Source organism: Falco rusticolus, chromosome 19 (assembly GCF_015220075.1).
Source record: "Falco rusticolus isolate bFalRus1 chromosome 19, bFalRus1.pri, whole genome shotgun sequence".
NCBI lineage: Eukaryota > Metazoa > Chordata > Aves > Falconiformes > Falconidae > Falco > Falco rusticolus.
Genome location: NC_051205.1, coordinates 2240593 through 2264455, shown reverse-complemented (window position 1 = coordinate 2264455; position 23863 = coordinate 2240593). Strand labels below are relative to the sequence as shown.

General features: G+C 59.1%; 3 protein-coding genes across 16 annotated transcripts; 1 reads left to right on the top strand and 2 right to left on the bottom strand.

Annotated features, from left to right (window-relative positions):
• On the bottom strand, positions 1-5934 carry LOC119140025 (death-associated protein kinase 2-like). 5 transcript variants are annotated; one of them, XM_037371006.1, is made up of 13 exons: positions 5549-5920; positions 3906-3958; positions 3307-3410; positions 2973-3194; positions 2758-2896; positions 2475-2604; positions 2236-2284; positions 2083-2109; positions 1795-1947; positions 1087-1132; positions 909-998; positions 620-703; positions 1-341 (listed from the first exon to the last, which is right to left on the bottom strand). In XM_037371006.1, the coding sequence occupies exons 2-13, from the start codon at positions 3954-3956 to the stop codon at positions 261-263; spliced, it is 1176 nt and encodes a 391-aa protein (XP_037226903.1). In that variant the 5' UTR covers positions 3957-3958; positions 5549-5920; the 3' UTR covers positions 1-260. The 5 variants fall into 5 exon arrangements, 4 of the variants coding, with proteins under 4 accessions (XP_037226903.1, XP_037226901.1, XP_037226900.1 ...); XM_037371004.1 differs by having other exon boundaries at positions 1809-1922; positions 2475-2896; positions 5549-5932; XM_037371003.1 differs by having other exon boundaries at positions 2475-2896; positions 5549-5927.
• A 169-nt stretch (positions 5935-6103) lies between these two features.
• SH2D2A (SH2 domain containing 2A) lies at positions 6104-12780 on the top strand. Of its 3 annotated transcripts, XM_037370962.1 has the most exons (8): positions 6104-6793; positions 7925-8076; positions 8242-8417; positions 8563-8652; positions 8733-8898; positions 9137-9325; positions 9460-9984; positions 10525-12780. In XM_037370962.1, the coding sequence occupies exons 2-8, from the start codon at positions 7933-7935 to the stop codon at positions 10660-10662; spliced, it is 1428 nt and encodes a 475-aa protein (XP_037226859.1). In that variant the 5' UTR covers positions 6104-6793; positions 7925-7932; the 3' UTR covers positions 10663-12780. The 3 variants fall into 3 exon arrangements, with proteins under 3 accessions (XP_037226859.1, XP_037226858.1, XP_037226857.1); XM_037370961.1 differs by having other exon boundaries at positions 7925-8417; positions 9460-9954; XM_037370960.1 differs by having other exon boundaries at positions 7925-8417.
• Positions 11954-21009, bottom strand: PRCC (proline rich mitotic checkpoint control factor). 8 transcript variants are annotated; one of them, XM_037370964.1, is made up of 8 exons: positions 20162-21009; positions 17528-17575; positions 16497-17081; positions 15776-15871; positions 14726-14869; positions 14333-14398; positions 13624-13743; positions 11954-12938 (listed from the first exon to the last, which is right to left on the bottom strand). In XM_037370964.1, the coding sequence occupies exons 1-7, from the start codon at positions 20720-20722 to the stop codon at positions 13657-13659; spliced, it is 1587 nt and encodes a 528-aa protein (XP_037226861.1). In that variant the 5' UTR covers positions 20723-21009; the 3' UTR covers positions 11954-12938; positions 13624-13656. The 8 variants fall into 8 exon arrangements, 6 of the variants coding, with proteins under 6 accessions (XP_037226861.1, XP_037226860.1, XP_037226862.1 ...); XM_037370963.1 differs by having other exon boundaries at positions 12018-13743; XM_037370965.1 differs by lacking the exon at positions 15776-15871 and having other exon boundaries at positions 12018-13743.
• Positions 21010-23863: the final 2854 nt, after the last annotated feature.

The following is a 23863-nucleotide window of genomic DNA, read 5'->3' as shown; positions in this document are numbered from 1 at the left end:
TGGATGAGAGGGAGACGTTTATTTCTCGCACAAGGGGCGAGCATGGGCGAGGGTCCCAGCTGTGAGGCAGCCCCTTCCCCACTGTAGCAGAAACCTGGGGAGCAGGAGGAGGGGGGCTGCAGCCCCAGTCACCGTCCAGCATCATGGAACTGGGAGCACTGGGGCCAGACAGTGTTCCTGCCCCCTGGGATGGGGGAGATAGGGGGATCCCCAGGGCTCTTCTTGTTGGGGGGGGGGGTCCTGTCTCCTTTTGGGGGGGCTCAGGAGCAGCTGCTTCTCCGTCGGCGCAGCAGCGTGACAGGGTGGCTGTCCTTCTCCTCCTGGTCACTCTCGCAGCAGCGCTGGGGGCACAGGGGGGCTGGAGGGCAGGGGCAAGACCCCCACCCGAGCAGATAACCCCCCTAGGGGAGAGGAATCCTCCCGCCCAGGAGTCAGGACCCCCCCATGGGAGAGGAACCCCCCCAAGGTGAGAGGATTCCCCTGGAGGAAAGGGCACCCCAGGTGGGCACACACAGCCCCCCACCTCCATTTGAGGGGCCTGGACCCCCAAATGCCTTCTCCCCTACCCCAGTCCGGGGGGGGGCGGGGGGGGGGGGTCAGGGGGGTCCTGGCCGCTCACCAGCTCCTCATCCTCCTTCCTCAGGCCGCAGAGCAGCCGCGTGCGGCACAGCCGGTTGCAGGCAGACACCATGTTGTAGGAGAGCTGGGGGGCAGGAGGGTGGGGGTCCAAGGAGGGGTCGCTCCCCTCCTCTGCCCCCCCCACCCCAGTGCTACATCCCCCCACCCCCCCCAGACACCGAGCTACAGCCAGCCCTGGGAGGGAGCACACCACCAGGGACCCCATGGGTGGTGGGACCCCACTGCTGGGTGCCCCCCATCCCCCACCCCAGGATCGGGACCCCCTTCACCTTCCACTTCCTCCGAGCGTTGAACTTGCGGAAGTTTTTCATGTTGATGGAGGAACGGCTCCGGTTCACCGCCTGCTTCCTGCTGAGGGGCTGTGGGGGGCGAGGGCACCGCGGTGTCACCAGGCCCCCACCCCGCTCCAGGGGGGCTGGCACCCACCTCCCCACCAGGCCCTCTCACCTTGATCCAGGGGTGGACCAGGCACTCGGTGGCCGTCATGCGGTGCCTGCAGCACAGAGGGATGTGGTGGCCGGGGGCGGTGGGGGTCCCTGCCCTGCACATCCACTGCAGGGTTGGGGAGGGAGAAGGACAAAAAAGAGAAAGGAGAAGGGGAAGGGGATGGTGGGGGTGGGGAAGGAGATGGGGAAAGGAGAAGGAGAAGGAGGAGAAGGAGGAGAAGGAGGAGAAGGAGGAGAAGGAGGAGAAGGAGGAGAAGGAGGAGAAGGAGGAGAAGGAGGAGAAGGAGGAGAAGGAGGAGAAGGAGGAGAAGGAGGAGAAGGAGAAGGAGAAGGAGAAGGAGAAGGAGAAGGAGAAGGAGAAGGAGAAGGAGAAGGAGAAGGAAATGATGGAGTGAAGAATAAGATGAAGGGAATAGAGGAAGGAGCAGGAGAAAGAAGGAGAAAGGAGAAAGGAGAAAGAAGGAGAAGGAGAAGGAGTTGGAGAAGGAGTTGGAGAAGGAGAAAGAAGGAGATGGGGATGGGGCCAATGGAGGTGGAGAAGGGGATGGAGAAGGGGATGAAGAAAGAAGGGGATGGAGAAAAGGATGGAGAAGAGAAAGGAGTGGGGAAGGGGATGGGGAAGGGGACGGAGAAGGGGACGGAGAAGGGGACGGAGAAGGGGACGGAGAAGGGGACGGAGAAGGGGACGGAGAAGGGGAGGGGGGCTCACTCTGGCTCCTTCACCAGCAGCTGCCGGATGAAGTCCTTGGCCATCTCGGAGGTCTGGCTGAAGCAGCGCTCCTCGAACTCGTAGGCACCAGCCACGACGTTGGAGAGGGTCTCAGCGTCTGTCTCACCCTGGAAGGGGGACAAGCCGCTGAGCCTGTGGGAACATGACAGAGCCACTGAGTGCCAGGACAGCACCAGCTCTGCTACCCCAGCGCCTGGGCTCAGCCACGGCACGGTGTCCCCGTGCCTCAGTTTCCCACGGCCACAGCGAGCATCATCCCGTACTCACAGGATGTAGGTGATGACCCCGATGCTCCTGAAAGGCAGAGGTGGGCGTCAGGCGCTGCCCTCCCCAGCACCCCCCCTCATGCCCTATGGCACCCAGGGGGGTCCCTAGCCACCCCTGGCTCAGCCCGTCACCCCTGGGGTCCCCACTCCTCACCACATGTCGGTCGCGGAGCTCAGCGGTTCGTAGTTGATCACTTCAGGAGCTAGGGGTGAACGCAGAGCAGGGGGGGACATTAGAGGGGACAGCACCATCCCGGTCATGTCCCTCCCTGCCTGCCTGGGGGGTCCCTTCCCCACCCCGGGGGTCCCTTTGCCACATCCCTGCAGAGCACGCCCGCTGCACCCCGCAGAGGGCTGCTTGGGGACCCCCCTGGGGACCTGCCAGCCCCCTACCGATGTACTGCGGGGTCCCGCAGAGGCTCTTGAAGGTGACACCGTCTTCCAGGCGCTGGGCCAGCCCGAAGTCGATGATCTTGATCTGGGGCTTGGGGTCGTCCTTCTCCTGCAGCATGATGTTCTCGGGCTGTGGGGACACGGCGGGGTGCTGGGGGGTGCTGGGCTCTGCCGGTGGGCACAGCAGCATCCCGGGAAGGCAGGGAGTGGGAGATGCCCGGAGCAGGGGGGATGCAGCCCCTGGATCCCCCAAGGAGAAAAAATGGGGGGTCCCCACAGGCACCTTGAGGTCAAAGTGGGCAATGCGGTGGCTGTGCAGGTACTCCACCCCGCGCAGGATCTGTCCCAGGAACTCGATGGCTTCCTCCTCCGACAGCATCTCCTTCTCCGCGATGAAGTCAAAGAGCTCCCCGCCACGGATCCTGCGTGGGGCGAGGACGGGGTGAGCTCTAACACACACAAAAAAGGGGGTGCCCCCACCCCTGGACCCCCACTCACAGCTCCAGGATGAGCACCACCTCAGCTCTGCTGGCGAAGAGGTCGTGGAGCCGCATGATGTTGGGGTGGTCGAGCTGGCGGAGGATGGTGACCTCCCGCTCCACCTGCGCCCGCTCCAGCCCCCGGCGGCTGCCCCGGCATCGCTGTGTCTTCACAAATTTGGCGGCGTAGAAGGTGCCGGTGCTGCGCTCCTGGCATCGCTTCACCACGCCGAAGTGCCCGCTGCAGCGATGCGCCGGGCTGGGGCATGGCCAGGCTGCCCCCCACACACACCAAGGGGGACAAGCCAGGTGCCCACCTGCCTTTGAGGCCCCCCTACCTGCACCCCACTCACCTGCCCAGCTTCTCCAGCAGCTCGTACAGGTCCTCCACGCTGCCCGGGCTCAGGGTGGCCACCAGCCCCTCGCTCCCCACAGCCCCCGCGGGGCCGGCTGTATCCTATGGGATGCGCCAGGATCTGACTTGGCCACCTGCCCGGGGTACGGTGACATGCCCCATGTAGGGACCCCCATCCCACAGAGAGCACCGCAACCCCCCCAGCATGCACTAGAGGGGATTCTCTGGTGTCTAATACCATGGCTGAGCTCAGGCTCTGGCCGGCTCTCCCAGTTTGTGCTAAATTTTCCGGCACGTGGAAACGTGGAGAACTTCACCCCTTGATCCAAGCGGGCAGGAGAGGCTCAGGGGGCTTGGAAATTAGGCGGGGGCAGGCAGGGAGGGGGGTCACACCAGCCCCACTGTGTGCTGGGGGGGGATTAGGGGTGCAAAATGGGGAGAAAAACTTAACGTTGCCGGTTTGATTTTTTTTAAAAAGGGGCTCAAAAGTGGATAAAAGCACCACCGTGAGCTCATCATCCACGAGAGTCCCGTCTGGCTGTCCCCGCAGCCCCCCGGCAGGGGACCCCACGCACGCAGCCCCCAACCTCAGCTCACCTGGGTGCTTTCAGGGGCAGCCAGGACCCCAGCCCAGCCGCCCTCAGCCATCGCTGCAAAGACAAGAAGGTGAGGGGGAGAGGGGCTTTAGGGGGGACAGCGGGGCCACACGGAGGCCTCCAATGGGCCAGTACCCTGCCTGCACCCTGTGGTCCTGGCAGAGACCCCCCCCAACTCATTACACTGATGAGAAGGACCCAGTAAGGAGGGGCCCAGCTCTGGTCTCCGGTAGCTCCAAGCCACAAACCAGCCTCTTTCAGCTGCCAGCTCACGCAGCAGCAGGCAAACACCAGAGCCCGACCCCCCGTGCCTCAGTTTCCCCAGTTGTAAGATGGGACTAAGTGATGTTCCAGTGGTTGGGACTGAGCAGGGGTGCAAGGAAGGGGGGGGGGGGGGGGGGGGCAGGCTCCAAGCCCCAACCTTGGGGCCACCTCAATGTCCCCAGTGCTTTGTCCCCAGGAGTAGGAGGCTTCCCAGGCTGCAGGGTTCAAGGCCAGTGGGAAAAGGGCAAGGACAGGGATAGTGGCCAGAGGTGGGGTCCTTCCCACAGGAAAAAACAGCTCGATAAGGGAGCACGAGACCCCGAGACTCCGACCCCCTCCCAGCTGCCTGGCTCTGCTTTATCTCAGCAAAAAGGATGGCAGGGCCAGATCCTGCAGCGGGGCTGCAGCAGCCAGATGCCGGTCCCCAGCCTGTGCTCAGCGCGCCGGGATTTACCCCCCCAAAGCCAGGGTGCACCCGCTGCCAGGGGCTTGCTCCCCCCACTGCGGGGGGGATCCGAGCCCCCTGGGGTAGGTCCCTGGGGACCACATCGCACCAGTCACACGCAGCCTGTCCCAGTCCCCACAGGGTTCTGCTGCACCGGTGTTTGCCCCAACAGGTGCCAGGACCCCTCTTGTCCCCCCATGGTGGCCCTAAGAGACAGTCCCCAAGCCCACTCCCCCCCCTTACTCCCCCCTGCTGCCAGCCCAGCTGTGCCCCCTTACCCCCCCAAGCCCCCGTGCCCAGTCTCCTCTCCCTCGCTCCCCAGCCAGCCAGGACAGGGGACAGCTGCTGCCCATGGTGACAATCCTGTGGCACCTCCAGGCTCGGTGGGGGGCACCCGGCCAGGCACCACTCGCCCCCAGCACGGCTCGGAGCCAGCTGGTCCCCAGGCTGGTATGTGCATGGGGGCGGCTGCGGCTGAAGCTGAGCCACCATCCCTGGCGTGTGACACGTCCACGGGGTCCAACACGCCACCCAGGGTCACAGCGTGTCCGTTTGTTCCCTGGGGGGATGGACACAAGCAGCCCATCCCCCCCCACCCCACCCACCCCCCGTCCCTTGCCGCTGAGCCCCCTCGCAGCGTGTTGCCAAGCTGCTTTCGCAGGGAGGGAAACTGAGGCACAGGTGGCCCCATGCCACCGGGACCACGGTTGAGCTCACAGCTGCAGGGGGTGGGCTCGGGGGGGCTGCGGAGGGCAGGGACACCACGCTGAGCCAACACCCCAGCCCCAGCCAGCTGGAAAATGGGCTCCTGGGGAAACACCCCCGCAGGCGGCAGTGACATCCCACCACCAAAAAGCACCACAGGACCCCAAAGCTCCCTGCCCCCCCTGCACACGGACAGCCCCCAACCCCCCGGGGGAGCAGGGACCCCTTACCTCCGTGCCAGGCTCCGCGTTCCCGGTGCCACGACGCGCAGCTCCAGCCTTCCTCCAGCAAACCCCGGCCGTGCCAGGCTTTTCCTTGAAGTCCCGGCGTTTCCCGGGAAGCCGCTGTGGCTCAGAGGAAGAAAAGCTCTTTGCGTTCCTCCTCCCGAGGACTCTTGAGAAATCCCCCTACGCTGTCCCCACAGCTGCGGAGAGGAGCTGGAAAAAGCCTTTTAGGGACAATTCCCAAGTATTTCCAGCGCTTCGGTTCCTTGAGGAGTGGCTGGGACTCAGTGGGATGAGCTGCTGGTGGCCGATGTCCCCTTGGGTGATGCCCCCCCTGGCCGATGTCCCATGACCGCTGGGTGCCCGTAAACGTGAGAATTGCAAACAGGAAACCTGGCTGACGGATAAAAATATTGTGCGGCCGCCGGAGGGGAAGCGAAGCGGTGGGTGTGAAGGTGGCGGGGAGGGACGGGGTTCTTAAGGTGGAGAGAGTCGGTGCTGGCACCGCACCACGTGCCGGGGGATGCTGGAGGGCACCGGGCACCATCCCCACCCCAGGGGTTTGCAAAGCCACCGCTCAGCGCACCCCATCCCTGTCCCGGTGGGATGGATAAACCAACCCCAGCCCTTAATCCCTGCCCTAATCCCCAGTTCCCACAACCTCTAGGGTGCAGGCGGGTTGGCACCGCTCGTGCCACGGGACCAGCCGGAGCCTGGCACCACCAGGAGGGAGAGCAGCGGTGGCGGCAGCTCGGCAGCTGTGTTTTCCAGCTGAGGGTCCCCGGCTGTTTGCCACCCGATGCCCCCAGCACATCCCAGGGATGCGCCCAGCTCCGGCAGCTGGTGGGGAGAAGGACACGGTGGCCGGAGCATGAGGAGGGGAAGCGGCGCCGGATCCCACCGTGCCAGGGACCGAATCCTGGCTGGCAGCACGAGCCTGGACCAGCCGAGCCCCGTTGCCCCCAGCCCAGCGGCGCGGAATCCTGGGATGCGGCTGGGAGGGACAAGGAGCCCTTTGCAGGCATGGATGGGCCAGCGGGTGGGTGGCCGGAGCCCCACCGCCCAGCCGGTATTGAGGGAGCCAGTGTCACCTGGGTGCCACCCTGTGCCACCTTCCCGTGACGTGTCCCCATCGCCCTAAGGCTCTTGCAGCTTCGGTTGCCGCTTCCTGCCCTTTGCAGGCAGCGGAGGAGTGAGCGCAGGCAAGGCGGCCGCGCTGGGGGTCCAGGGTCCCGGCGTGGCCAGGCACAGGTAGGTGTGGGTTGGGGGATTGGGGCTGGGGTCTCACCAGGCTTGTGTTTGTACCAGGGTGGGAGGAAAAAGGCCATGGAGCAAACCTCAAGCAGGAGGACTTGGGCCAGGCAAGGCACGGATGCTCCCACCACCGAAAGGCACAACAGACAAGGGGGTGCGGGGCGGGGGAGCGGGGTCCCCTGCCCATCCCGGCCCTTCCAGCCAGGTCGTACCCCCATCGCAGGGGGTCACCCAGCCCAGAAGGGTCTCAGGGGGCAAAGCCAGGCTTTAGCCCATTTCAAGCCCGATTTGACCCATTTTTCACCCCAGGAGCGCAGGGTTTAGGCAGCACTTCCCACCCCCGCGAGCAAACCCCCCCCTCCCCCGCCCCAGCCGCCTCTCCAAGGCCAAGGTGCTGGCGGGGGAAAGCAGGGATGAGCCCCCCACCTCCACCCAGGACCCACACCCAACCGGGGGACGCAGCGCAAGCCGGGGATGGTGGCGTTGTCCCCAAGCGCCTGGCCACGCGCGGGCAGGACCTGAGCCAAGCTCACCGCCCCGGCATTCCCCGCGCTGGTTGGCAGCACTTTGGGTTGTTTTGTTCCGCTTTGGTGACAACTTCCCTGCCTTCCCCCGCGAGCCCGGGTGCAGGGACGGGCTGGGTGCTGCAGCCGGTGACAGGTGACAAGGTGCTGTCCCCCTCCCCCACCTGAATCCCTCTGTTTTCCAACAAGCTCCTCCAACTCCGCTTTGCTTCCCAGATCCAACCAGTCTCTCCCACCCCCCTGGAGCATCTGCTGGGGATGAACATTTTTTTGCCGAGTGTTGGTGGCTCGGTGCTGAGCTCAGGGTCCCTCAGAGGCTGCACGCAGAGCCCGGTGCCCACCGCCTCGCCCCCCTCCCCTGGGTGACCCCCCAAGACTTCCAGGGGGCTGGGGGTTTCATACACTTTCCTCTCCTCCCTCGCCGGTCCCTGAGTCATCATCCCTCCTGTCCAGGGGGTGCAGGGTGGTCTCCCTGGGGAGAATGATGAGCCCAGCAGCGCCTGGGGGGGCTCATGGACCCCCCAGCACCCCCCTGCCCCACAGGCAGGGGCCCCGAGGGAGGCTTCGCTGCCCTGAGCCCGTTTCTCCCCACTCCCTGGGACAGGGGACCCCATGGATGACGACCGTCCCCTCTTCAGCACCTTCAAACCCCTCGGTGAGGACAACACAGCCAGCACCAAGCCAGGACGCGATACGACCCGGGACCAGCCCCAGGGAGCAGAGCAGCCCCTGGGCCATAACGACACAGGTGGCAGGGTAGGACAAGGGGTTGCAAAGGGTCCGTCGCCCCCTGTGCCCCCCAGCTCACACACCACAGGCGCCGTGTCCTCCTGGGCTGCAATAGAAGCCCCACGTGGGGCGCAGAGCATCCTCGGGGGACATCCCCACCCGAGCCCCCGGCCGCTTTCCCCTTCCCTCCAGGCCCTGCCAGGCTCCTGGCCGTCTCCACCAGGCTGGTCCCTGCCGGAGGGCGACCTGCAGCCAGAGCTGGTGGCCCTGCGTGCCCAGACGAGGCTGTGGTTCGAGCAGACACAAGCCAGGAGGCTGGGAGCCAAGGGCGAGCTCCCAGCCTGGTTCCACGGCTTCATCAGCCGGAGGTGAGCAGGGGGGGGGGGGGGAAACTGAGGCAGGGAACGGGGTGGCCCCTTTGGCATCCCCACCCCTGAGCTCCAAAACAGGGAGTTGGATACCTGGATCCCACAAAGGGGGTGAGGGTGAGCAGCTCTAGGTCCCTGCCCGCAGGGAGACGGAGCAGCTGCTGCAGGATCAACCCCCAGGCTGCTTCCTGATCCGCTTCAGCGAGAGCACAGTGGGCTTCGTCCTGTCCTACAGGTGAGGGACCCCCGAGGGGGGGGGTTGGGGCTCCATCCCTTTCCTGCCCGCTGTGTCAACCCTGTCCCCTGTGCCGCCAGGGGCAGGGATCGGTGCCGGCACTTTGTCCTGGACCAGCTGCCGGACGGGCGGTACGTGATCCTGGGGGAGCAGAGCGCCCACGCCGCGCTGGCCGACCTGCTGCGGCACTACGCCACTGCGCCCCTCGCGCCCTACCACGAGGTCCTGACGGTGCCGTGCAGGCGGGTGAGGACCTGGGCCCTCGTTAGTCCCTGCAGCCGAGAAAAATGGAATCATTAGGGGGGGGGCGGATTTTCCCAAGCTGGGGGAATCCAAGCACCGTGAAAGCCAGAGTTGGAAGCGGAGCCACCTTGGCCATCGGGCAGCATCCCCAGCGCAGGCAGCACACCTGAGGCGGGACCACCACCCTGAGGTCCACCCCAGGCCACACACCCAGCCCGGCACCCCTCCCCTCTTATTGCAGGAAGGGGAGCCCCGAGGAGGGTCGCAGACCCCCGCCGGCAGCAGTGCTGTGCATCCCCCATCCAGCAAAGCACCAGCAAAGCCCCTGGTGTACAGCACCGTGGCCAAGGGGGTCCCGGCAGCCAGGCAGGTGGCCGCAGCCCCCCTGCTCCCTGCGGAGCCCAGCACCGAGGGAGGCTCATCCAGGGAGGTAAAGGCACGGCAGGGGGGTGGGCACGGAGGCAAAGCTCTCGCGAGGTGAAGGGATGCAGCCGGGCTGGGGGACGCAGCCCCCGCCACCGTGGATCCACTTCTCACCTCTGACCTGTCCCATCTCTTCCCCAGGCTCCCAACGTCCCCCCGCCGCTGCCAGCCAAGGCCAGCTCCTTGGGGGCAGCTCAGGGGTCACACAGCCCCGCCGGCGGTGGAGCAGCCCCCAAAGGTCCCTCCGCTCAGGTGCCAGAAGCCGCCCCCCCCACACCACCCCCGCCACCCCCACCCGCCGATGCCAAGTACCAGCAGCTCATGTGCTTCCACACCTACGCCGAGCCCCACGAGGGCATCGCCCCCAGGCCCCCCGCCCGCAAGGGGCTGCAAGAGCCCATCCCCTTCTACGCCATGGGCAGGGGGTCCAGCCCCGGCACCAGCCACGAGGAGAACATCTACTCCGAGGTGGCGCTGGCCCAGCAGGATCTGCCCGCTCCGCTTCCCGGGGGATCCCGAGGTGGCTTCTCCACGCTGCCCCCCAAACCCCGCGCTCACCGCTGGCTCTTCCGCAGCGTGTCCAGCCAAGCTTCCAAGAGGCGGCAGGTCCTGGCAGCTCCCAGCACCATTGGGAAGGTGGGAGAAGCTTCCAGCCTGGCCAGGGAGGTGCGTTCCCCACAGTGGGGCACGGTGCAGAGCCGCTCGCTGCTCTAGAGCTCAGCGCCAGGGCTCAGTGAGATCCCCCCTAGAGCCCAGTGGGTCGGTGAGATCCCCCCTAGAGCCCAGTGGGTCAGGGAGATCCCCCCTAGAGCCCAGTGGGTCAGGGAGATCCCCCCTAGTTGAGGGGTCAGGGAGATCCCCCCTAGTTGAGGGGTCAGGGAGATCTCCCCTAGAGCCCAGTGGGTCAGGGAGATCTCCCCTAGAGCCCAGTGGGTCAGGGAGATCCCCCCTAGTCGAGTGGGTCGGGGAGATCTCCCCTAGAGCCCAGTGGGTCGGGGAGATCCCCCCTAGAGTCCAGAGGGTCGGGGTCTGCTCCACAGCGGGGTCACAGCAGGACAATGGGGTCCCCTGCCCCACCGGCGCGATGGTCCCCAACTCGTACCCGAAGGGGGAAGGGGGGGCGCAGCGGTGGGCCGGGGGGTGGTGAAGGACCAACTCTCAGGTCCCAGCTCCGCCAGCACCAGCTCAGGGCCCGTTTCTCCTCAGGGCACCACGAACCCTCGGCTCGAGCTCCCCGATGCCGGTCGCAGCCGCGGGACGAGCGCTGCAAAACAACCCCTGGCTGCAGCGGGGCAGAAAGACCCCGAAAACATTTACGAGCAGGTTTCTGGACACCGTCTCTAAGCCAGGCGGACGGGCAGGTCTAAGGCAAGAGCCAGCTCCCGGGCAGAAGGGAATTCTCCGGCTCCTCCAGCGCCGGAGGCAGCTCTGGGATGCAGGGGGAGAGGTCCAAGGCACAGACAGGCAGCGCCATGGCTGGTCCGCTCTGCACTGGGATTCCCACGCCTTTCCCGAGCCCTGCGAGGCGGTTAAAAGAGGGGAAACGGATTGAATTTATCTTTCAACGCATGCGGAGATCTCTAATCACGGAACAGGGGTGGAAAAGGCGATTACAGTAAAAAAAAAAACAAAAAAAACAAACAAGACAGATTTTGAGCGCGGCTGGTGCATCCACTCGGATATGAAATCGGCCACAAGCCGGAGCGCCACGACAACCTGGCAAGCAGGGCCACCGCAACCATCATGAGCCCAGCGCCCACACCTCCAAGCCCTGCCCGTTTCCTCAGCCACAAACACCAGCTAACACCAAACCCAAGGACCAAATTCAGCTGCTGGGTGGGCGACGCCGATTCAGGGCTACGCCGCAGTGCCCAGCGCCATGCAAAACCCTGGACTCGTCGTTTTGCGGGAGATGACACAGAGCCGGCATCATTCTCACAGCAGACGGGGCGCACCCAGCCTTAAACGGAGCAGAAAGTGCACAAAAACAGCCCAACACCCCCCCCCCCCCCCCCCCAGCTTAGATGTGTCAGAGCTTCAGGACACAGAGGGAAAAGGGAGGGTTGTGGTTGTTTTCTTTTACCTCTCGGGGAAAAATTCGCTTTTGCTTTTTCCAAGCCTGTATTTTGTTGCTCTTAAATAGCTAGAAGCAGAGGGCGAGTCAGCTGAGCCTCGGAACTCCCCTCTAGTGCTAAAAGTGAGCCACTGCACACTGCAAATTAAAAAAAAAAAAAAAAAAAAAAAATGAGGAACCCGTGACCTCCAGCCTCCCTCTTGGCTGGCTCCAGGATTCCAGACTCCACGGTCCCACCGAGGCCACAGAAACCCTCCAGCACCGTTGCCTCGCCGCGCCGGAGCGTGAACGCCAAGCCTCGGCATTGTAAACGGCTGAATCCACAGCGGTGACCGTAACCCACTGCTGGGGTCTGCACCCCGGGGGGTGCTGAACTCCCCCGGCCAAGCGTTTCGGCACCGGCTGCGCAACGGCATCTGCTCGGCTAATAAATCCAGGCAGCCGTTCCCAAAAAACGGGCTGCAGCGGAGGTGCTCCGGCCTTCCCGGGGAGGGGGAGAAGGAAAAGCAACGCCCTGAGCAAGGAGTTGAGCACCTCGTGATGGAAACAGGTGTCATTCGGTTCATTTAAAAGTTTATTCCTTTATCAAATCTCTTTTTGGAGGATTTCGCTGTACATATATGAATAAATTACTCAACAGTAACTTTATTCCGGTCATTCAAATACTCAAAACAGGCTCTGCAAAGTACTAAAACATCCAGGGAACTAAACTAGAAATCAGATTATTTTAAAATACTCTAAGGAAAGACTTCATTCATGGGGGGTTGTTTGCCTTTTTTTTTTTTTTTTAAACAGATAACACGGGAGAAAAACAACCTCTTGGGAGTTTTTCTACACGGAGTAACAAATATTAGCTGGTTTAGCTGTGGTTACAACAAATATAACCCGTAGTGGTGGGAATGTAAGTTAAATAACCAGACCAGCTCTCTGTTCCCTTCGGCATCACACCCTTTGGTGAACAACAAACTAAGTGAGGCCACAGAGATTTGGCTAAAAGATCCATGGATCTGGCCACCAAAGGCTGCACATGATTTGCAGTCATTATCACCTAGACCTAATACTTTAAATAAAAGAAAGATTTCACTTTAAAAAGTTAAGGCCGGATATGGTCTCCTCTTCCCAGCCAGGAGGGTAAAGTTAACACTTAATTGAAACAGAATTGATACAAACAAGCTGGGGGAAAAAAAAAAAAAAATAAAAAAAAAGTACAGTTGGCAGCCTTCATCTGTGTCTGCTGAGAGGAAATACCGCTGCTTCACTCGCCGAGCTCACTGCCAGCTGCACTGCACCGTGTGACGCTGGGAATACTCAGTTCCACGAGTCTGGAGAGCAGCCTGGTACAGCGCTGGAGGCCTTGGGTCAAGGGGAGGGAAAAAAAAAAAAAAGAAAAAGAAAAAAACCCAACCAAAAGGAAGAGAAATGTACATACACACAACGATCACGTTTATCCAAAAGCCCTCAGCAGCGCCTCGTGCTGGGCAAGAGATCCTCACTGCTTTGTGTGTTCCACACTCGGGGCGTTTTCACCTCTGTTGCAAGCTCTGACCTGTAAAGGAGTTTCCCCTCAGCATGGTTCGAGACATACAGGCTGGCGGAGCTGAGAAGAAAAACACTAACTTAGCCACATTTTCTCAAAAATAAAAGGGATCAAACCAACCATTTGCATGAGAGGAGCACTGGATTTACTTGGACGTGAGTAAGCAGCCGCGAGGACTTCTCAAATAAAAGGAAAAAAAAAAAAAACCAACCAAAAAACAAAACACAACCCAAAGCCAGGCTTGCTCTGGAAACTCACTGTCTTTTAGAAAAAAAGAAAAAAAAATAAGAGAGTTACACTCAATGCACAGCGAGTCCAAGAAAGGAGCAAAGTGGGAACTGGAAGTTTATTGAGACTCTGCCTACGGTTCCAGTGGCGAGGCTACGTCGAAGGAGCGTAGCCCCCGTACCTACAGGACAAAAGCTCCAAGCCTTGCGCCAGGCACATCTCCTGCAGCTGCTCTGGGACCGTCACCAGTCGTACGGAACAGATTTGACTTGAACCTTTGCCACATTCTTGTTTATAAGGAGGGAGGGGAAAGATTACAGGTGGAGTTTCAGGACCAGCTTGCATTAAACCTTTCTCCTGACAGGCAGGGGAGCGCACTATCCTCCCACCCGCCGAGCGGACCACGTTCTACACAGGGCCTGGTTGATCTCCAGAAGGCCAGGAGAAGTCTGACACAGTAGGTCACCTGGGACGACAGCCAAAAAGCGGGACAGAGGTGTTAGAATCCGTATTTGGCTTGAGTCTGACGTCTGCTGAGCTTGTTTTCAGACCATGTGTTTTTCAGTTCCAGTTCTCTTTCCTTCGCCTGCAGAAACGGAGAGGATAAACATCAGCGTCGCCGCTCCCCGACTCAACAGCCTTTCACTCTCCTCTGCCCCTGCTGACGGGGATTACAGAGTGCTTCAGCCAGAAGCCTCGTTACAGCAGTTAGCACAATTATCTTGACAGAGGCCTGAATTAATTGGGATGCACAGGCATTTCATTCACGCTGAAAAAAACCAGCTTCTCTTATGGGGTGGTCATGGCAGCCGCTTGCTAACCGCACGGCAGCGGCGCGGAATTAAGACAGGAAGCAGAGAGTCTCGGTGACGCGTAGAACCACGCACACTGGAGCTGGGCAAGAGGTGAAGAGCAAAGCAAAGCAAAAAGCAAGCTAGAAGCTCGGTGCCGTGACACCCCCAAGGCCAAGGCGCTGCTGCCACAAGGCTGTTTGGGCCACTAGTGGCAGCACGGCCACCTCTGTCCCCGTCAGAGCCACTACAGGTCTCAGCCAAGGCTCGGGGCACTCAGTCGGGGAGAGCTCCTCGAAGAGCAGCTCCACCAGCTCCACCTCGTGCTGCCAAGCATGAAGCCTTGTAATCCTGCCTGGATGGTTTGAAAGGGAAGCTGCTCACCTGATGGATCAGGTATGTGATCTGGTGTTTCCTCCTTTGCTGTCCCGTGGGCTGATCTCCTTTTTTCTAGAAAGCAAAACAAGTGAACCGTTAAACCTGGAAAAATCCTGCCCCAGACAGCGATTCGAGAAGCATTTGTTTCATATCAAACAGCTCTGGGCAGATTCCCTAAGCTGAAGCAGCTCCTGGCCCACCTTTACCACCTGCACGCTGGGACTGTGTTTTGAGAAGCTCTGCTGGTCTCTTGTGTTTAATTATCTAGACAACACTAACACAAGGGCCCCTGTCCCCCCACCCTGGGGACCCTGTGGCATCTCGTCCAGCCCCAGCTGCGGCTGAAATGAGACCTGAACAGAGGTCCCCAAGCCAGCACTCCTCCCTGCCTGCCTGTACCTTGCTGAACGATTTCATGGTCTTCTCCTCCGTTAAGGATTTGGTCAGCCACTGCTGGGCTCCGCTCAGCTGATCGTCACCTTTGATATCCACAAAGTTGATCTCTTCCCTCCCTCGGTTCCGCTTGCCTTGCAGGCGCTTGAACTGAAAGAACAGAAATAACCAGAGTTAAGACATGCACAGCACGCACCAATGCCAACCTGAAACAAGTAAAGGTAGATGGGATCTGAGCCTCAGCTCCCCGAGCATGGGACAAGCCACGTCAACAAACATTTTTCCAGCCAGGATTTTTTTTCTTTAGGAGAGTTCTGGTTTGCTATAGATCAGAGGAAAATGAGATTATAACCTTCAAGCTACGCAGAAGAGAAAACAGCATTTACTCTTGCTTTCAGTCTGGTTCAGAAGACCCTCGGACTCCCAAATCTCTCGTTTGAAGTGCTAGGGAGGCACCTGAAGTTGTGCTGCTACCATATCCGCCTCCTGTAACAGAAATCCACCTCTAAAATAAAGAGGTCCCCTGAAGAAGCAAGCACCAGATGGGCTACCACCTTCCGCAGCACCGACTGGCCCAGCTAACGAGGCTGGCAGTATCTAGATGAAGGCAACAATGGGAAAAGCGGGTTTTAAAACAGGTTTTTGAGCATTTGAAATAAGTATGGAATTTGCTGCTATGCTAGAGGACGTACCGTGAAGGTATCTGAACAGAAACTCATCTGCACCTCAGCAAGCAACACCCCTCCACGCCCCTTTGTCTGCCCCAGGTGCCCCTCACAAGAATGAGACGGGGCTCGGTAAAAGTAACAAACAGAATTAAGTGGGACTTAATTATAAAGCAAGCAAGCTCCATCCAGAGCAGAAACCCAACAGACTGCTGGAAGGACACCACCCCGTGTCCACGACACGGCGCTAGACCCCACGGAACAACCACCCAGCCCAACTTGGGACGAAGCCCAGGTCGTGTCAGTGGGGCAGGACCGCGGCTGCCAAGCGGGTCCTACGTTCTAGCCAAGCTTCAACGCAAATTCCGCAGCGGGATAGTAAAGTGCCAACCGCTTCGTCGTCTATGAAGGAGGAGTCGGTGCTCATCTCCTGCGGCGGTGCCTGGGCCGGTTCCACCTCCTGGTAGTAGCCACTGCTGTAGTAATCCTGTCAGCGAAAGGAAAACCAGTTTGTCACGAGAGCGGAGCAAGATTGATCCTGGAGCAACCACACACGGAGCGCTGAATGGCGTACCTCGCTCCCCGCGCTGCTGCTTTTTCACCTAGAGGCACTTCACCCCGCCTCTGGGGAGTACAGGCCGTTCGTTACACGGCTACCTCCTCCCAGGGCAGACTGAAGCAGTCATTAACCACACCTCATCACTCTGGAGCCCGCTACTCTTCAGTAGTGCCAGAGTACAGCATTTTTTTCCAGAGGTACTCAACAACAAATACTTTGCTGAATTACTAGAAACAACCTGGCTTCCGCCACCGGCTCTGGCGAGCCCCGATTTTGCACCCTGACAACAACAGGGGCAGTTGCACAGGGGCGTTTTAAAGCGAGTGAGTGCAGCTATTAAACATTTATCCAGCAAAGAGCATCTCCAGCTCTCGTGCCAGGGGAATCCTGTTGCGCTAAGTGCTGTGGATCTCTGCTCCTTGTCCCAGCTAGCTCAGACAGGTTAGATTCCCACCAGCCGCCGCCTGCTCCCGTAGCTAATTCGGAGCCCTGCGTCCCGGACGCCTTTTCAGAGCAGAACCACCAAGCTTCACCTCCCAGTCGGCAAACCCACCTGATAATATGCACCAGCCATGCCGGCCTCGCTGTAGGCAGGGAACTGGCTGTACGTCTGGCTGCCGTAGTCTTCTCCCGGTTTGGGTGCCCAGCTGTGCTGAGCACCGCTGGAGCCCGCGCCCGTCTTGAACTCCAGAGGGGCGTTAGCAGCAGCGTCCTGGAACTGGGGCTCTGTCTCTGTCCCGGGCGGGGGGTCCTCTGACACCACCGTGCCAGAGTACATGTACGCCTCGGCACCCACGAGGCTGGGCTCGCTCCTGTCGGACAAGGAGAAGTAGTTCTCTGGTTCGACCTCTTCGTCGCTGTCATCGTCTTCCTGCGTGATCTGCTTGGTTACCTGCAGGGCAGCACTCTTGGCAGCGGCTTTGATAGCAGACGGAGAAGGAGTGGTGGGCACCGCTGGCTTGGACAGAGGTTTTGTTTTGGAGGAAGAGGTCGGGGCTTTAGCCGGCTTTGAGTCAGAAGCGTTTTCTCCCGCTTTCCTCGAGAAAGCGTAGGGCAAAAGTAACCGATTGGTCTCTTTCACTGTCAAATTTTTGGGTTGAGGAAGCAAAGCAGACAAGCCAGAGCCCTCGCCGCGTCCCTGGTGAGTTTCATGCAAGGCAAATGGTTCACAGAAATAAAGAGAAATGAGTGAGACTCTTTCCTTTTTCTGACTCCCTGCCAATTATCTCCTTCAACTCTAACAACATTAATGGGTTTCCCATTGCTCAGCACAATCGTTCGCTACTTTGAACACACTGCAGGGCTTTCTTGCACAAAAGGCCAGTGGGACTTTTAAGGGAAACATGGTACTTGCAAATATCTACCAACTTCCCAAATCCATGCCTTTTTTTTTCCTGAGACTTAAATTTATGAAATTGCCCAAAAAAAGGGACTTGACACCCCAGGGGATTTCAGGAATATTATACACCAAAAGCCACGTGCTAATCAGGGTGGCTGATTTACTCTAGTGGAAGCCCGAGATCTGTCGCAGTCAAATGCCTCTTTCCTGTGAAACCTGTTTAATTGAATATACTAAGTATTTACCTGAAGTGTGTTTTTCTTCTTTGCTGGTTCATCTTCCTCTGAATCTGACTGAGAAAGAAAAACAGAGCTTAGCACAACTTGAGATATTAAAATAAAAGAAAATGAAAGCCCACCCACTATTCAATTTATTAAATTTTCAGTTTGAACCAGACAAAGCATCACGGTAACGTGGATCTGGATTTATAATCTGCCAAGAGCTGAGCTAAAAAGCAACACTGGGATGCGGTCAAGCTCTTTTTCCACAGTCTTGCTGATGCATCTATCTCAGGGCAAAGGGAGATAAAAGCCTGCCCTGGTGACTACTGTGAGAGATAAACAAGCCATCCACAGCGAAAGCAGGACCACAGTACTTGCCACTACAATTTAGAGATAGCTGAGTCCAGGCAGAGGCAGAAAGATCAGCTGCATTCTGCTGGAAAACCTGCAGCTTTGCAAACAGGTCAGCATCACTTCTTAAAAATCTTGTAAGAGCAAAGCCATCCACAGCCAAACGATAATCTCCCCCTTGAGCTCATTTATGCAACTTACAGAACAGAAAAAAGGATTTGCTAACCCAAAATTCCAAATTTTCAAGGCAGCTTTTTAATCCTGCTCTAAACCAGAGTGGGTGGGCGGAGAAACTCAGCTGCTACATATTTGGCTCCTGTCAGAAATTAGCATTTGGAAAGCCAACAGCTCAAGAATTTTATTTCTTTTTTTTTTTTGATAAACCACAGGAAAACAAACCTAAAGCAAGGCAAAGAACACAAGCTACACAGCATAAGGTCAGCGCTCTCTTTCAAAGTAAGTTCATAGAAGGGAAGCACAAAACCATACAAAGCAAGGGTGTAAAAATTCGCTGCGAGGATTAACAGGGAGTTGCTCACAATAACGTTGCCCAATATCCATTTAAAACTTGAGTAGAAAGTCTGGTGTCTCTGGCATCAGAAAAGGCCCTTAACATCTTTATTGTTTTATAGCTTTGCAGAGCACTTTAAAGAGATTACAGGAAACAAGGTCTTCTGCCAGTTTACTATCTAAATTATAAAACAGGACAAAGACAAAGAACATGCATAAATAAAGGCAAGTCAAGAGTGGCCATAAAACCCCCTGCCGCATTGGGAGAGAGGAGATAAAGCAGACTGCCCAGGAGCATCTCCACAGGTGCAAACAAAAGCAATGGGAGGTATTTTAAGGAGAAAGAGGGAATAAGCAGTGATGAGGATGTCAGTCACGGGCCAAGGGACTTCCAGGAATCCCAAACAGGAACCTCTCAGACCAGCTCTGGTTTTAAGGTACTTTTTCTCCCTTCAGCATTCATTCGCTCAACACTGATGATCTGTAGTATTCTTGTTCAAAGCCAATACACTGGAACACAGAGGGGGAGACGAAGGGGGAGAAGAAATCTCCTTTCATTTCAGGTTATTTCAGTAACTGTACAACCAGCAGGGCAGCAAAGAGCCCTGGACACTTGCTTTATTGTGAAGCGCCTGTTCCAAAGCGCTGCAAGAAAGTGAGTAAGCAAAAAGTGGGTATGAGAGAACGGGATATCCCTCATCCATTTGTCTAAAAGGGCCAGCCATGCATCCCACCACCTCTGCCACCTTTAGGAGCAGTGGAATGAGGAGCTGTGGAATTTGCCAGACTGGGTTGGTTATCAGTGAGCAGCAGAGTGTGGTTCAGAGTCAGCCAGGAAGCCCGTGTCCTCTCACTCGCTCTCCCCACACCGCCACAGACTGCTCTTCCAGCAAAGCGAGATGCACTGACTTCGTTTCAGCTCCCCCAGGCACAAGATGCTGGCAGACCGCTATTTGTTGATGCTGTTTATAAATCCAGAGAGCCCAAACCTCTTCCTCGAGCTACCTATCCCCATGGAAATGACCCTAAGCCGCAGTTCAACTCTTCCTACAGCCAGAGGCACTCATGTCTCACCAGAGCCAGCGACCAAGGCCAGACACAGCCACACGGTGGTCACATCCACCCTACAACAGTGCTGTCCCGGTGCAGCCAGCAAAGGGGAGAGATGAAAAGCTGATCAGCAGGGACACCCAGGAAAAAAAAAAAAGGGAGGTGGGCACAAAGAGCCTGGCCCTGCTCTCACCACCAAACAGCCTGGATTCAGTGCTCAGGAGCCCCGTAAGGTGCAGGGCACTGCAAACATGAAAAAGCACAAGCTAAGAGGGAAATGATTACTTAAAAGTCTGGAGAACGCCTGAAGCACTGATTTGACAGGAAAATCTAATCAATTGCACAGCAAACAAAAGAGGAGATTTTTTGGGGATACCCCCACGAAAAGCCATAGGGCTCCACATCATCAACTGGTTAACTTCGGCAATAAACAAGGGTGCAGATAATCTGGGTTTTGCTGTTATTATGATTATAAATAAGGTTTCTATATCAGTTTAATTCTGCAAAGCGCTTTAGGATTAGGGCGGGCAGCCAGGACAAATCTCGTAGATGCCACAATAGGTTTCGGTACCTTGCTATATTATGATGGGAGAGAGCAAGGAAAGAGAGGCTGTGTTTTATGGGCAGACAAATCCACTGGGGGATTGCTCCAAGGAGATTCCACACACAAAGGTGCTCCTTCTGGGGAGGGCTCAAGCGGCCCCCCCCCCCCCTCCAGACAGAGCTGGTGGTTTATTTCATACTCACATCTCCCTTGTGCAACTCGGGCGCCGTGATCCGCACCGGCTCTGTCCTCTTCTTTGGCTTGGGGAGGCTCAAATCCACCCCAGCGCCGGGCAGAGCAGGAGAGGCCGAGACAGGAGGGGGTAGGCTGAGGGTAGAGGCAGCGGTCGTGGTGGCAGCGTTCCTCGGGGGAGGCAAGAGGAGCCCCCCCAGCCTGGGCTGCTCCCCGCTCCCGTTCCCGCTGGCGGCCGGCTCGGGCAGGCTGACGGCCGCGGCCTGGCCCGGGCTCATGGCCGGCGGGGGGGTGCTGAAGCCCCTCATGCCAGGCGGGGGGCCCATAAGGAAGGGAGGGGGCGGCCCGCCGTGGGGCGGCGGCAGCAGGGGGAAGCCGCTGCCCAGCGGCTGGTGAGGCGGAGGCAGCGGGGGCATCACGGGGGCTTTCGGGGGAGGCAAGGTGGCGAAGAGCCCCCGGGCCGGCGGCTGCTGTGCTGCCTCATCAGGAGGAGCGGCGGCTTCCTCCTCCTCGCCCCCGGCCTCCTCCGCATCACTCTCCTCTTCGCTGCTGGCATAGGCCACCAGGGACATGGCCCCCCGAGGAGGGCGGCCCTCCGCGGGCAGGAGCCGCTACGCGAGGCCGAGGATCCGCCCTCCCGGCTAGGCCGCACTGCCGCCGCGCCTTCAGCGACCGTAGCGGGGAGGAAAGGGAGGGTGGGGGCGAGGCTAAGCCGCCATGGCGGCCCCACCCCCGCGCAGCGGCGGGGCCACGGGCTCGGAGAGCCGGTGAGGCGGCCCAGCGCCCGGCTCCGCGCCCGGCGCGCCGCGCTCCCAGATAATGGCTGCCGGCAGCGCCCCCCCAGCTTCCCGCGCCTCAGCGCCGCCGGACTACAACTCCCGGCGTGCCCCGCGCGCTTCCCCGCCCGCCTCCCAGCACACCTCGCCGCGCGGCACTATGGGAAGTGTAGTTTGCGGCGGCTCCCGGCGGGACCACCGCTCCCGGCATGCCCCGCGGGGCGGGGCCGAGGGGCCCGGACCTGACATGGCGGGGGAGCCAGGCCCTAGCGCGGGAAGGCCGCAGGCAGCTGGGACGGGCCTGGGGGAGTCGGTGAAGGGGTGGGGAGGCGCTAGGAGCAATGTCTGGCTTGGTCTAGTTGAGCCCACCAAGGCCAGGCCTAGTCAGAGCTTAGACCAGGCCTGGTCAGGCCCTGAGGTGAAGCGCGGCCTAGCCCGGTTGGAGGCGGCGAGGGGCCTAGGCCTCCCCCAGAAGCCTCCGAGGAGGCCAAGGGACGGGCCGAGAGGAGCTGGCCTAACGCGGCCTGCTCGGAGCGCTTCCCACTGAGGGCTGCTGGGCGCGGGGGGCCTGCCCGAGACCCCCCTGTGCGGGGCAGGGCCGCAGGGGAAAGACGGGCCTCCCCCCGGCTTGGTGGGGCCGCTGCGCGGCCTGCGGGTGGGCTCCGGCCCAAGGGCCCACGGGGCCCCTCGCCCTGCCCGGGTGCGATGGGCCCGGCTGCCCTCCGGAGACCGCCCGCCCGGACTACAACTCCCGGCGCTCCCCGCTGCCCTCCCCCGGGCCGTTTCCCCGCCTTGCTCGCCAGGCCGTTTAGTTAATCGCCAAACCCAGCCGTGGAGCGGGGGACTACAGCTCCCGGCGTGCCCGGAGACACCGGCGGGACCCCGGCGCCGGGCTGCTGTGTCACTGCAGGGGGACAGAGCGACGTGGGGGTGGACACCTCTACCAGCTAGCTGGTTCCCTGCCTGTTTAATTTTGAGGCAGGAGCTGTGCTTAGGGCTGTGAAACCCGGTGGAAAGCTTTGCCGGAGCAGGGGTGGAGATGGGAGTTCTCTCTTGTCGCAGCGGGGGCCCTGGCCAGGCCTCCCTGGTTCATTCCTTTAGCGCTTAACTGACTTTAGGTTTGACTCCAGTGACCTCCTTCTGGTTTGTTCTGGCCTTAATAAGAAGAGAGCTGGGCTCTGAATTTGGGTCCCCAATGCAAAGCCCAAGGAAGTAATTTGCCAAGCTGCTGCGAAGTGCTAGCATAAGTAATTAAAGCAAAATCAAGATAAATGAGAAGCGTATCCTGTGACGCAAGCCCTTTATCATTTCAAACGGTGTGAAACCCAACTAACGTGCCCTGTCCCACCCCTCCTGCCCTGTTCTGAAGGACTGATGAGTATTAAAAATAGGCATTGAGGCCTCTGGGAGCCAAAGGGAAGGGTGACTGTGGCTTTCAGTAGCTGTGACACTTACAGGTATATTTTTTCCCCCCACTTTATGCAGCCGAGGCCTGTAAGAGCAAAGCCAAGTGATACCAGCACAAGGACGCTGAGGAGGAGCAGGATGTTCCTGCGGCCGCGGGGCCGATTTGCCTCACAGAAGGTCCCATCTGCATCAGCCTTTGTGGTAGCACAGAAACCTCTTTTCCTGGGACTGTAGGTTCCCCATCTGCCAGAAACAGCAAGCCGTTGTCTTGGCTGTGACAGGCACACGTGTGCGCTGGCTGACCTGTAGAGCAAACCCCTTGCTGAGGGGCCCTGAACCCCAAATGGTGTCACAGAGGTGTTGAGCCCCCTTTCCTTTACGGCTCTGCCCACCCGTTCACCAAATCTAATGGAAACCAAAACAGAAATGGGGATTTTTGTATGGATCAGGCCCCCAGCGCTGTCACTTCCCCATTTGTATGGATCAGGCTGTTACTTCCCCAGTAAAGCACTCCTCGGGCTGAAATCCTGGGGATGTGTTAGGATCTCCCCAGCATGGTTTTGGGGTTTTATTTCCCACTCTAGAAATGACCAGGTCTGTTTGAAAGGAAAAATCAGTGAGTTCTTGAGAAGCACCGAGCGATCAGGTTAAACCGCCCAACGCTTCCACACGAGGCAGTCCTCATCCTCCACGGAGGAAAATCAACAATAACTCCTTGGCAGAGATAGGAGGGACAGAGTTTAAACAAGGTTTTGCTCTCGCTGTGCAGGAGGAGGAAGAAATCTTTGTTTCACTTGCCCTTTGTCCATCTTTTCTGTTTAAGCTAGAAATTCCTTGGGCCTGGCTCTCACCCCTGGGCAGCGGGGTCCTGCTTTCAGCTGTGATCCCTCTTGATTATTTATTTGTGTTACTTTGTGGCTCGTTAGGAGGAATTAATGCCAAGGAAAGCACACGGAGGGATGGAAAGAAAAGAGCCCAGCCCAGGAACCCCGACTGCCAGGTCACAGTGGAGGTTCTGATCTTGCAAACAGTTTAATCTGTGCTTAATTTAATCACAGGTGTTTGGTTGGGCCAGGCCTGCAGCTGGGAGGCCCCAGCCTTGCCTGCTGGCACCTGGGCCCCATCACCCTGACGAGGAAATCCCCGGCACCCGGAGTTTTTCGCTGGCTTTGGCCTGAAGCTGGGACGTGTGCGGCAGCAGCGTTGGGAGCGGAAGGAGACCAAGATGATGATTTACTCATCTGGTGACAGTCACCCTGCAACCCTCATGCCGAGCTTGACTGGGCAGCCCAAACCTCCTCCCCAGGCACGCAAAGATTTTCCTACACGCTTAATTTTGTGTGCTGTGAGTAATCCCAGTACCTCCAGCCCAGGCTTTGCAGAACAGGGTATTTCTGAAGAAAAAAAGTGCTTTGCCTGTTCTGCTTTAGGTGAACAGGGGGGGCTTGCCAGAAGCAGCCCACTATTATGCTCCCAACTATTAATTTTCCTGCTTAATGCTCCCACCTATTGATTTTCCTGCTTTTTGAA

What these genes read in the sequence shown, in the direction of transcription:
- LOC119140025 (XM_037371003.1), bottom strand. Translation starts at nt 3,956, where the DNA reads ATGGCTGAGGGCGGCTGGGCTGGGGTCCTGGCTGCCCCTGAAAGCACC. An exon ending in CTGCTGGAGAAGCTGGGCAG is followed by an intron (nt 3,195 to 3,306) that starts GTGAGTGGGGTG and finishes GCATCGCTGCAG; the next exon opens with CGGGCACTTCGGCGTGGTGA. An exon ending in GTGGTGCTCATCCTGGAGCT is followed by an intron (nt 2,897 to 2,972) that starts GTGAGTGGGGGT and finishes CGCCCCACGCAG; the next exon opens with GATCCGTGGCGGGGAGCTCT.
- PRCC (XM_037370964.1), bottom strand. Translation starts at nt 20,722, where the DNA reads ATGTCCCTGGTGGCCTATGCCAGCAGCGAAGAGGAGAGTGATGCGGAG. An exon ending in CCTTCATAGACGACGAAGCG is followed by an intron (nt 14,870 to 15,775) that starts GTTGGCACTTTA and finishes CTGTTCTTTCAG; the next exon opens with TTCAAGCGCCTGCAAGGCAA. An exon ending in CCATGAAATCGTTCAGCAAG is followed by an intron (nt 14,399 to 14,725) that starts GTACAGGCAGGC and finishes TTTGCTTTCTAG; the next exon opens with AAAAAAGGAGATCAGCCCAC.
- SH2D2A (XM_037370960.1), top strand. Translation starts at nt 7,933, where the DNA reads ATGGATGACGACCGTCCCCTCTTCAGCACCTTCAAACCCCTCGGTGAG. An exon ending in GGCTTCGTCCTGTCCTACAG is followed by an intron (nt 8,653 to 8,732) that starts GTGAGGGACCCC and finishes CTGTGCCGCCAG; the next exon opens with GGGCAGGGATCGGTGCCGGC. An exon ending in AGGGAGGCTCATCCAGGGAG is followed by an intron (nt 9,326 to 9,459) that starts GTAAAGGCACGG and finishes TCTCTTCCCCAG; the next exon opens with GCTCCCAACGTCCCCCCGCC.